Below are 13,039 nucleotides of genomic sequence, written 5' to 3'. Positions count from 1 at the left end.
AAAATTCCAGAACATCATGAATGATATATTTATGCCTTATAGAAACATTATAATTGTCCACATTGATGACATCCTAGTGTTCTCAAAAAATATTGAGACACACTTTAAACATTTGGATCTTTTCAAAAAGATCATTATACAAAATGGTTTGGTTATATCTAAATCAAAGATGTCTCTCTTCAAAACGAAGGTTGGATTTTTAGGTCATAATATTGACGAAGGAAAAATTATCCCTATCAACAGAAGCATAGAATTTTCTTCTAAATTTTCAAATGTTATAACAGACAAAACGCAATTACAGAGATTTTTGGATAGCCTGAATTACATATCTCCTTTCATAAAAGATCTTTCTAAAGATACAACTATCTTATATGATAGATTAAAGAAGAGTCCAAATGCATGGACAGAGAATCATACTCCCACAGTAAAAAATATTTAGGCAAAGATTAATAACCTATCATGCCTAACACTGATAAATCTCAATTGAGAAAAAATAATTGAAACTGATGTTTCTAATATTGGCTATGGTGGAATTTTAAAATAATATTTTCCACAAGATAAACAAGACTATATCATTCAATTTTATTCTGAAAAATTGAATACTAGTCAGAAGAATTATGCAACTGTTGTTAAGAAATTTTTGAAATAGTTAAATGTGTTTTAAAATTTCAAGGTGATTTATATAACCAAAAATTTTTAATAAAAACTTATTACCAGGATGCTAAGTTTATCTTTAATAAAGATTGTAAACACGAAGTGTCCAAACAAATGCTTGCAAGATGACAAGCTGTATTAGCCCTATTTGATTTCGAAATTCAATATTTAAAGGAATCAGGTAATAGTCTTCCCCACTTTCTCACTAGGGAATATCTAACCTTATGTCTTCCATGTTGTACAGGATGGCATCTCAGGGATCAACCTCCTCTAATAGAGGAAGGGGAAGAGACAAATCAAACAGAGACAGAGAAAATATCCTTGCCCAGATAGGAAACCAATGGCTAATAGCCGCGAATATTGTAAGTTCATCTGATCCTAATACGAATCAACAAATATACAAGGAATTCTTGAAATTTATAAAATTCTTGAAAGAGGAGAATTTTGTCCCCTCATACTCCAGAGCTCTTACTGATAATGATAATGAGAATATTGACCTCTACGAGCAAAATAAAGCAGATGAAGTTAGAAAACAATGATTTTGCATGGAGAAATGATCCATGGCTTCTTATGCAAAGGTATTTTGATAATACATCCTATGCCACCAAGACATACAAATATCATATATATTTTGAGAAAATATTATCTCAAACAAGGTAAGTCGAAATTCAACATTTTTACATGGCCGCCAATATGAAGAAAGACTATAGTTTTTCTAAAATCGTCATAAAAAGGTTTTTACTCTAGGAGAGTTGTCATTAAGCATTCTTAAAGAAAAGGATTACATACATCCAGAGCAGAAATTTTCAATTAAATTCAATTACTGGGATTATGTTGAAAGCTTTAATAAAACTTTGTTATACGAAAATCCTAATAAGAAGCATTCGTGGTTTATAAAGATTTGTGGAAATACCTACAAACAAAGCATCTCAAATTGGTTTGCGCGTGGTGGATCTATTATGGTCCTTCGACAAAAATATTGCCAGAACCCTTCAAAAGCGTACATGCTGGCTGGTTAGAAGTATCTCCGATGCTTCTAAAATTACAAAGATCCTTTTTGGATCTATAATCATTTTTCCTTCTATATTTTTTTCTCAATTTTCTTAGTATTTCTATCCTCAGAGAATTTTTTATTCTTATGCCTATAAGTCTCTTTAGAAGTCTTAGGAATGTTTATGGCGAATTGCTCACAGAATTCTCCTAATTGTTGTCTTTCATTAAGAGAAGCATCGGAGATACTTCTATCTAGTGAGCATGTAAGAATTTCAAGGGTTAACACCAATTTGACACTTGAAGTAAAATTAATATAGTCCGATTTAAACAATACACAATGACCATGATCAATTAAATTTAAGTGATTTAAATGAAAATATATTTTACTTCTACTATGTAATTGCAATTTGTAACCCAAAAGGCATAAAAAGAGGAGTGCTCCTAATTGTCAGTAACCACACTTCTTTCTTTTTTTTTTCCTTTTTGTTTTTTGAATATCATGGAAAATTAACATTCCAAGTAATTCCTTAATCTTCAAGCAGAAAATTAAAATAAACAATTTCTCAATGTCTCAATAACTTATAGTTGGAATCTTTTGTGATCTACAAATTTTGTCACATTTCTTATGAATTGTTATTATCCATTTTCTATTAATAGCATACTCACGCCAACAAATAAACAAATAAAGAGATAAGCCGATAATATTTTACGAATATAAAGTATGTAATAAAGAATGAACATCACATAAATAATTAACTTTGCACGTTAAAGTTAAATAATATAAGAAATTACTTAGATAACTTCGTTCAGAATTTGATTCACAACCAAATTTGAGAGTAAATAGATAGGAATTTGGTAAGAACATGTATGACAAATTAAACTGAGTATAAAACTAAGAATGCCGTCGCAAAAAATTCAAAATGATGACCCAATCTCAAACTCTAATTCTTTTTCATCTCTTTTTATTTTCTCTAAATTCTCTTTTTTCTAGTTGTGTGCTTTTTTTTTCCAAAGTTCTCTACATTTTTCGCTAAGTCTTGTCTTTCTTTTTTTTTTTTCCTCCAGTCTTTCTCTTTTCATTCTAGTTTTTCTCCAACTTTTTTTGTTTTTCGTCTTTCTTCTCTTTCTGTACATTTCTTTCTTTTTTTTTCATCATGTCTGGTTGCTCTTATTGTTTTTCTTCTTTTTTTCTTTTCCATTTCGAAGTTCCCTTCTCTTTTTTTGTGCAGATGTGCGTGTGTTATATTTTTTTTTATAATTACTTTAAAAAAAATATTTGTTTTTGTATGCATGAATCATAAATTATGATTTATAACACAATTACACACTAATTGCATGTCAATTAAATATAACTTTACATCTTTTAACACTAATAATTTTAAAAACTATCTCATTTAAAATTCAAAATTAATTTAATTAATATTATTTCAAAACAACAAATGAGTTATAAATAAACACATAGAGCACGGATTGCATATGCATACCAAATTCTATATGAAGTCATTGAAATAACTTCTTTCAATGCTTTGATTCATAACGAAACTTACAAAAATAAATAGTACAAAATTAGATAAAAACATGTATGATGAACTAACTAAAAGAGAAGTACAAATCACGATATCGAAAACTCAAACATGATCCCGAACTCAACTCGGTGCTTCTTTTCCTTTTTATCTTTTTGTTGCTTTCTCTCTTCTTTTTTTCTCTAAGGTTTTTTGTAATCTTTTTCTCACGTTATCTCTAACTTTTTTGTTTTCCTTGTTTTCTCTGTTTCTTCCTTTTTCTCTTTAAGTTTCTCTTATGTTTTTTCCTTTTTTTTTTTTTTCTCTCATCCGTTCTTTTCTCTTTCTTCATCTTTTCACTACTAGAAATTAATATTTTTTCAACAACTGATGTAGTTGAAATATAGTCGAAAAATAAGGTATATTCGATAATTTTTGACTATTTTATGGTAGTCGAAATATAGCTTGTCGGAAAAATATTTTCGACTACAGTAGTTGAAAGTTTTAGACTTCTGTAGTCGCAGATTGTAAATTATAAAATAATCAAATTAAAAAAAAAAAAAATTCCGACTGCACTAGTCGGAAGATTAATAAACTAATTAAAAATAATTATTTAATAATTATAATTATTCTGACTACTGTAGTCAAAAAAGTAATTAATAATTATAATTGTTCCGACTACCGTAGTCGGAACTTTAATAAATAATTATTTAATAATTATTGTTTCGACTACTTTAATCAGAATTTTAATAAATAAATATTCACCTACAAAAAATATTTTGATTACTGTGGTCAGAAATTAATATAATAATTATTTTGACTACTGTAGTCTTAAATGTAATAAATAATTATTTAATTATTATAATTGTTCCAACTATTGTAAATAATAATTATGCCAGGAACACGACTAATGCAAGTTCATCAACCAATTTGACAAATCACAGCATACATCATCCACCTTATTTCTTATGCAAATGTATCAATTGAGCCCTCAAATCAACTTAGATAAGAATTGTTACTACTTGTAAGTAACAAGAACAAACTCACTAAAAGTCTACAATAACCTATATTAATACCATGAACTGTGATAAGGAGAAAACATGGATACACTATACAACATTTTCTAATTATGACATTTGTGATAAACACAGATCTTTGTCATACTATCGACGCATATATTTTAAACGACTAAAGTGGAAAACAACCTACCTTTTTACCTATCAGCGTAGACAATAAGAAAGCATATTTACTGCCTCAGGAGCGACCGTAGGTGGCTAATATTTGAAGGGCTGATTCAACCTATGGGAAAAAATTCTCCCGTTTTGCTTCAGTACTTAGATTTAAGAAGTTTGAGGAAAGGTGTGTGTGTTCTATGAGGATGCTAGATGAATTTTAGGGGTATTAAACCGCTTTCATCTAATGTTCTCATAGACACACAACAGGTGTCAAGCATGTTAAATCCCAAATATCTGCCGACAATCCTATAGAACACACACTTAGAAATAGCAACATTATGTTGGGCATGAACACACTCTACATATTTATTATTGTCGTACACATTTAGCTCATGACCATTACACTGAAAAAATGATGATTTTCCCATAAGAATGATGTCACCTGATCTATAGTTGGAAAAGCATGCATTTTTTTCAATGGGGTCACTCATACTTCATCAAAGAATCAACATATAACAATCAAATCAACAAGGGTCATGGTTAACTATTTCTAGAAACAACACAGCACCAACTTAAACCTCTATTTCACACTCCTTAGAAGATAATTTAACTCACAATATGACTCAAGCAATGGAGAAACTATGCTGCAAGTTAATTACATCAACTACTAGCAAAGATCATGCCAAAAACTTCTCATGAGCATTTCAACAAACATGTGGAGGATGTCACAAAATGAAAAAAAATAAATAATGAAGAATTTCTGAAAATAAATTCCTATAAACACTAGAGTCACAAGAATTTGCCTTGTCCATATTTGGGAAAAGATCTTACAGTTTTTTCAACCATTCGCTAATTCGAGTTCGTCTCATCTACAAATTGTCAACAAGAAAATGAGAACTTTACTTCAACTTTAACACTAATAACAAGTTTTATCATAGTGTGCACTATAAGTATAAACATGATTGATTGGAAAACTAGGTAAACATTACAGAATTTACCCTCTCTGCAATATTTCATGGATGTGTAGCTCAGTGTAATGCCCCGAGAGTACATCCTGGACGTCACAAGATGCTTGGAACCACAAGTGATCCCAAGCTAACCCATGAACTGGCATACTGTTAAGCAACTGAATAATAATAAAATAAATAACAAGTTCTGTTGTGCATAAACATAATCATGGCATAATCTGAATAAGTACAATACCGATAAAGTTTACAATCTGATTAAAATTGAAGGAAGAAACTAAAATTTACATGACTGATTCTTACTGACATCTATGAAGCCTCTGCTATACTGACTATAGATAGCTAGGACATGCCTCCAACTACCACTAATAAATACATATAAAAATAAATGAAATGCACATGAACTAAAACTGTCTGGAGTTCCCAAAGTAGGAGAACCTATCACCTGCTGGCTGGAATTTGTAACTGCCTAATTGTGATGTGCGGGCTATAAATGGTACCTACATTATGAAACAATGTAGCCACACAGACGTATATGTGGATCAGTACTTCTAAAATGTACAAAGAATGAATTTTTCGATCATTCTGCTATTTTAAATGTTCAAGAAAGATTGAATTGCACGTTTTCATGGTGATTTTAATTAATTTCAGCCCATGTGTGATTCCATGCAAGATTTTAAATTCCTCATGCTATAAATTTGAGTTTTCCATGCTTTATTGAAGTAAATTCCATGATAGATCCTAAATTCATCATGTTTAGTAATATTTTCATGTTTTAAATTTATGCCTTCGACATGTTTGATGAAACTCCCCTATCATGTTTAATTAATTTCAAGATGAATCTCCAAGTTATGAATTTTTTCATGTAACTCTATTGTTCACCCATGTTTAAGACATTCTTAGGTTCAAGCTATAATCTTTACATGTATGATTAAATGCACATGTCCTATTTCAAGCGAATTTCATGTGATTCCTAAATTCATAATTTAAGTTATGTAATCATGTTATGCTCCCATTTTTAAGATATTCCCATGTCCAAGTTCATGATCCCCATGTGTTTGGTGAATTTCTCCTTATTAAAGTATTAATCTCCATATGATTGATGAAATGCCCAAGTGATGGGTTCTTTAAATAATGCTTACTTATTATGGTTTCAAATACTCTCATGTGATCTAATTGTTATTACTATCGAGTCCTGGGGGTTATGAGTACCCAAAATTTAGTTGTTTGTCAAGTTTTCCAGTATCTACGGAATGATTTCAATTATATCATAGGAAATATCATTCAGTCAGTAATATGGTCAGTTGTGAGTCTAATTAAGTTAGCTCAGTCCAGTTTCAGTCCCAGTATCAGTTTATACGTTAATAATTACCTTAGAATTCGTATGCACTGTTATTTTTAGAATACCATGACATGAGCTTGTCAGTTATCAGTTAACAGTGTATGCACTAGTTAGTATTATAGTGTCATTCAGTTGGGAGTAGGATTTAGCACTGAGCGAACTCAAAGATGAGGGCTCACCTTCCAATAGAGGGTGTGATCTTTAGTAGCAATCCTTGTGTTCTAGAACTACGTATCTAGCATAGGTTTGAGATCTTAACCTACCAGTTGAGGGTTAACACATATCTCACTGGGGCACCTGCCAGTATAGGGTGACTCTTTAGTCCTTCGAGACTTCATTTTAGCAGATCCACACAGCCAGCCTTAGTACCCTTGGCACGGTACTGATATCCTTCCAACTAGGGTTACAGGTAGGACCCCGATTAGCTCAAATTAGGGCATATCGGTTGAATGATACCTCCCACAGTCTCAGTTATAGTACTCAGTATAGCGTGTAAATCAATTTTTCTAGACCATAGCATTCAGTTATCAGTATTTTAGTAATTCAGTTTACAAACTATTACATAATCACGTTATACACTTGGTCTTGCATTCTCAGATATTACAGTTTTCACGCATTCATGCTCAGTTATCTTAGGTTGTTTTGATATTCCTTACCACATAAGCATAGTACTCTACAGTTTCAGCCTAGTTATTTAGACTAAGAACAGTTCAACCTTACATGACCAGTATTCAGCAATCAGTTATTCAGTTACTCGGATAAGCTTAGCACATGTTATGTTAGGTTTTGTGTTTTTATGCATTCGTTCTCCGTATGATTTTATATTCAGATCCTCAAGTTACGTCAGCCTCCACCACGTAGTTCAGACTTAGTATTCATACAGTATCCATGTTTTACTGTATCCCAACTTCAGTTCTACTTATATCATAAAAGTAAAGTCTTACAGAAACTAAGTGTAGAGATTCACCAGCTTATCATATTACATTTGGTACTCATGTTTTAAGATAATTCATCTTTTAGTTTATTCTAGCCTATTGGTGAGTTTACTTATGCTTACCATGCACATTTTAAGATTATGTATGAAATCAGTTTTACTTATTGCATTAACCCCTGCATACTCAGTACATTCCAGAAGTACTGATCCACATATACATCTATGTGGCTACATTGTTTCATAATGTAGGTACCATTTGTAGCTCGCACATCACGATCAAACAGTTGCAGATTCCAGCCAGCAGGTAATGAGTTCTCCTACTTTAGGAACTCCAGACAATTTTAGTTCATGTACAGTTCATTTATTTTCATATGTATTGGTTAGTGGTAGTTGGAGGTTGTCTCAACTATCTATAGTCAGTATCGTAGAGGCTTCATAGACGTCAGTCAGAGTCAGTCATGTAAATTTCAGTTTCTTCCTTCATTTTTAATCAGATTGTAAACTTTATCGGTATTGTACTTATTCAGATTATGCCATGATTATAGACACGTAATTTTGTCCCTCCCGAGAGTGTTTTTACCCATTTAGCCTCACTTTACCGTAGACCTTCACCCATGTGATAAATTTCACACTAACAAATCCAACAAATTTTTAACAACTTTGATACCTCACCCTAACAAAAATAACAACATATCCACCTCATATACCCCACACCCCCTCACCCTACCCCTAACCCGCAAACCCTCCTAACCCCCTAAAGTCACATTATTTTTCTTCCTTTTAACATAAACACTCACACAATCACATAATACACTCACCTCATAGTTTTCTTTTTTATATTCCACACACTACACAGCTTGTTCACCATTTTCCACTCAACAAGAATACAACACACAAAACTCTATTTTTTCCCCTCACAACAAACACATACACATAATCACACTTTCATATACACCTATTCATACGCACTCACTGCAAGAAGAAATTGCCCACACTGTACACACACTAACACATACACAACACACACAGATAGAGAAAAATAGAGGACTTGGGGAACAAAAACACACCCACAGATACTCTTACACACACAGATGCATAAAGAGAAGAGAAAGGAGGGGAAAACAGTGAAAATTTGTCATTGAGGTCCAATTTTATCTTCTCTAGCTTTAATTTTTATGTGATTATGAATGATTCGTGTATTTATAATATTTGAATCTTTGTTGTGTGTTGGTTGATGTTGGATTTGGATGTGAGAAATTGAATTAATAGTCGAAGAATTAGTCAATAATTTTGAGAATGAAATTGGGGGAATTGAAAATTGATAAAGGTGTATGTTCATAATTTTGATTCATAATGCAAATAGTTTTATTAATTGATTGTTTGCTATTAATTTGCACCCGATAGTATCATGTTTTAGGCCGAGAATTGTTAGGCAAATTTTAGGTTCGGGGTAGGCAAAACATAGGGATTGTGATTGTTGAATGTTTGAATGGCTTTTGCTTCATCGCTTCGGATTTTCTTATATTCATTTAGTCAGGGAATGCCCCGAGGAAATTGTACTTATTCGTCGAGAAATGCCCCAAAGTATCATGTACGCAAAGGAAGTTCATGATCAAGACCCGAGGCATCGGGTAGAGCGTAGTTTAAGATTATTGTAGGTTAGCGTAGGTTTTCATTTCAGCATTTTATTTTGGTTTGCAATAAATTGGACTGGACATTTTTGGACTTTTGAATTGTTTGGTTGTTTGTTTGCTTTCTGTGTGTTTTGCTGGTTTATACATTCTATAGTGTCATACTAGCCGATATACTCTATGGAGCGACCGTGGTTGAACCACGTGATCAAGGGGTGACTAACACCTTCCCCTCGATCAATAAAATTCCTTAGCCGACATCTCTATTCGCAAACAAGTTTTAAAGAGTCAACAATCATTTTAAAAAAGGATTTTCAAAGGTGACCTGGCACACCATATTTATGCCAAGTGGCGACTCTGAGTTTTGATTGTTAAAAGTTCTTTTCGAAACAAAATTTCATTTTTGTCACTTAATAATAAAACTTTTTCAAACCTTAAAATCAGAATCTTTTTGGTGAAAAAAAAAGGTGTGACAATGATTATGTTTCCGCACAACAGAACTTGTTATTTATTTTATTATAATCCAGTTACTTAACAGTGTGTCGGTTCATGGGTTAGGTTGGGATTACTTGTGGTTCCAAGAACCGTATGGCGTCTAGGGTGTACTCTTGTGGTTAGGTTGGGATTACTTGTGGTTCCAAGAACCGTATGGCGTCTAGGGTGTACTCTCGTGGCGTTACATGCAGCCTCTTTTGGCACCAATTTTGCAAGGGAATGAATCTTGTTGAAATTGCAGGTATTTTTCTATGACAGCCATCTCAAAAGGTGTCTTAGGCAAGATTAAATGGTGAATTAAACCAGAAGTGTTGTAGTTTCTTGATTCATTATTCTGACAAACAAAACGAACGTCTATTAGTAACAAAAACAAAAAACAACAAGATCAACAGAAAGATCAAAAAGACAGAAAATAGAATAGCTACCTGATTAGTCATTCCATTGAAATTATTACTAGAAAACATTTCCATATCACCATCTTTATTTCTCTTCAAAGAATTGAACGGAGAGTCGTTCCAATATTCATTCTCAGAAATGTTAAGCATGAAGTTTGAGCTAGATGATTGAGAAGATGAGTAGCTTATCTGATTGTTGAAAGCATTAGTTGATGTACTTGCTTCCCTGTTAGTCCCTACACTTGCTCCAAAATTCCTAACTTCTCTCATAAATCTTGCACATAAGCAACAAAATCCCCCCATTCTTGATTACTACTACATCAAAAACTATATCAAAGTAGCAAGAAAATCCATCATTCAGTACATTTCTAATCCAAAAGAATAATAAAAAGCTTGAATCTCAGATTTATTCCCAAATCGACCAAAAGCTAAGTTTCCCGGAATCTTCACTTTCGATGCCACACCTGAATTAGATTCTCAAAAAATACACTACTTTTTGAAGAATCTGACACGCACCCACCAACATTTTTGAAGAGTCCAAACAACATAGACCAAATGTTTCCTCTTCTTTTACCTAAATGATTGAGATCAAATCAACAAAGACAAAAAAAAATCCTTCACAATCCTAAAAAAATAACTAGAAGTGAACTTCCCCAAGTATAAAAGTCACATAATCTAAATTAAACACTCAATTAAGCTCTTACACATCAAGATTAAGCTAAATTCTTTTCATAAACTTAACAAACAAAAGTTATTAAAGAGCAAAATCTGCATACCATTAAAGAATTCAGCTGGTGAACTGCTTTGTGTAATGAGGTTAGAGCCACCATTACCATTATTCAAATTCCCTCTAATTTAATTTGCATTTGTACACCTACACCATATGTAACTCCACCATTCTCATATCTATTTTCATTCCCAAATTCCTCAGCAATCTCCAGCTTCATAGAAGAACCAAACTGCAGTTGATTCTTCAGATCCCCAGTAGCACCATTATCATTGTTAGGGTTTAAGAATACAATTTGTGAAAATCTCTTCAGTATACTTTGAAAAACTGGCCAAATTAACTTTCAGCAAGCACAAAAAACGCCAAAAAAAAATTAAACAGTCCTATATCATAACTAAACCTATAAACCTAAGTCAAACCGCAAGTTAAAAATCGAAACAAAACACCGACTCACCATCGCCGTCACCATCAAGAAAGAGCAGCGCCACCGCCGTCGGCAACATCGTCACCACCGTCAACAGAGTCGAAGAAGGGTTTGGAGACTTTAGTAAAGACGTTTAGAGAGAGAAATGGTTTTTGTAATGTATTAAACTTGGTGTATTAAAATGATTTCCTTAAACAACAATGTAGTAAAGTTTATTAAACTTTCCGACGGCACTAGTTGGAAAAATATTTAATAATATATTTAAATAATTATTTATTTTATGTATAAGGGTCTGATTATATATATACAGTAATATATCTCTTTAATTATTTACTTTTTTTACTACAGTAATCGGATATATATTTAATTAATTATTAATTTTTTGTATAAGGGTATGATTATATATTTAGTCAGGTATTTATTTAATTATTAGTGCTTCCGACTAAAGTAGTCAAATATATATAGTTAATAATATATTTAATTAATTATTTATTTTTTGTATTAGGGTATGATTATATATTTAGTAATATATTTATTTATTTTTTCGACTACTATGATCGAAAATATATTTAATTGGGTCTGATTATATATATATAGTAATATATTTATTTAATTATTTACTTTTCCAACTACAGTGGTCAGAAATATATTTAATAATATATTTAATTATTTATAATTAAATATATTTAGAAATATGTTTATTTATTTATTTATGTTTTCGACTATCGTGGTCGAAAATATATTTAATTGGGTCTCTCTCTATCTATATATATATATTTAATTATTTACTTTTCATATATTTAATAATATATTTAATTATTTATTTATAAAGTTTCCGACTACATCTATTGAAATTATACCAATTGAAATGGTCGAAATATTTGGTCATAATAATATCGACAATTTTATATGCCTTGACCGACTATAGTAATCGGAATATATATTTTTCGAAATTTACCGTCAAATATTTTGATTTTTGTCACAAATAGTGTTGGAAAATATTTTATAAAAGATAAAAATAAAAAATTAAGTTTTCCGACTGAAGTAGTCGAAAATTTTGCGATTAATTTTTTCAGTCAAAAATATACGAATTTCTAGTAGTGTTCTTTATTATTTTTATCTCTCCTTTTTCTCATGTAAGTGTTGTATATTCTTTGTTAATATAGTAGTGTTGAGGAAGAGCTGTGAGGGAGCTGGAGTGCAGAGGGATTACTAGCTTATTTATTAGTTCATTTCAACCTCTCCATACTCCAACTCCCTCACAACTCCCCCTCAACACTCCGATGTTAACACAAAATATACAATACTTACGTGAGAAAAAGGAGAGAGAAAAACAACAAGGGAAATGCAGAAGAGAAAATAAGGAAAAGAAAAAAGTTACACACTGTTTGTTTGGATGGTGGTTTTTCATGGTATAGTATGGTATGGTTATTAAAAGAATTATGTTTATTTTGATTGTTTCTAAAATATATGGTATGATATGGTTTAATTTCATGTTTTGATAATCATGAAAACCTCACGTTATGTAACCACCCATTTGGTGGTACTCATAGTTTTCTTATTTTCCTTTCAGTTATGCTCTTATTTAATATTATATAATTTTATTTTACCATTTACCTTATATTATTTAACTCTACATCCTACCTCTCTCCCCACCCCACGAGCCACCGCTTCTCCCCCAGCCTAAAAAATAATTATTTTTAATTTTTTTTTAGAAAATTTTAAACTTTTTTCTTGTCCCACCCCTACCCTGACCCCATCCCTACCCCGACCACGCCAATTTTGTTTTAAAATTTTATTTT

The 13,039-nt window shown here is 31.5% G+C and overlaps 1 protein-coding gene across 3 annotated transcripts; it reads right to left on the bottom strand.

Annotated features, from left to right (window-relative positions):
* Positions 1-9,644: 9,644 nt before the first annotated feature.
* Positions 9,645-11,421, bottom strand: LOC124889523 (transcription factor bHLH130-like). 3 transcript variants are annotated; one of them, XM_047401459.1, is made up of 4 exons: positions 11,268-11,421; positions 10,117-10,660; positions 9,990-10,025; positions 9,645-9,888 (listed from the first exon to the last, which is right to left on the bottom strand). In XM_047401459.1, exons 2-4 carry the CDS (start codon positions 10,387-10,389, stop codon positions 9,811-9,813), a joined length of 387 nt encoding a protein of 128 aa, XP_047257415.1. In that variant the 5' UTR covers positions 10,390-10,660; positions 11,268-11,421; the 3' UTR covers positions 9,645-9,810. The 3 variants fall into 3 exon arrangements, with proteins under 3 accessions (XP_047257415.1, XP_047257414.1, XP_047257413.1); XM_047401458.1 differs by having other exon boundaries at positions 9,645-10,025; positions 10,863-11,421; XM_047401457.1 differs by having other exon boundaries at positions 9,645-10,025.
* Between the last annotated feature and the right edge of the window lie 1,618 nt (positions 11,422-13,039).

The sequence above is a fragment of the Capsicum annuum genome, chromosome 12 (genome assembly GCF_002878395.1).
Source record: "Capsicum annuum cultivar UCD-10X-F1 chromosome 12, UCD10Xv1.1, whole genome shotgun sequence".
Classification (NCBI taxonomy): domain Eukaryota; kingdom Viridiplantae; phylum Streptophyta; class Magnoliopsida; order Solanales; family Solanaceae; genus Capsicum; species Capsicum annuum.
Note: the sequence above shows the minus strand (reverse complement) of the source record. Positions and strands in the feature narration are given on the sequence as shown.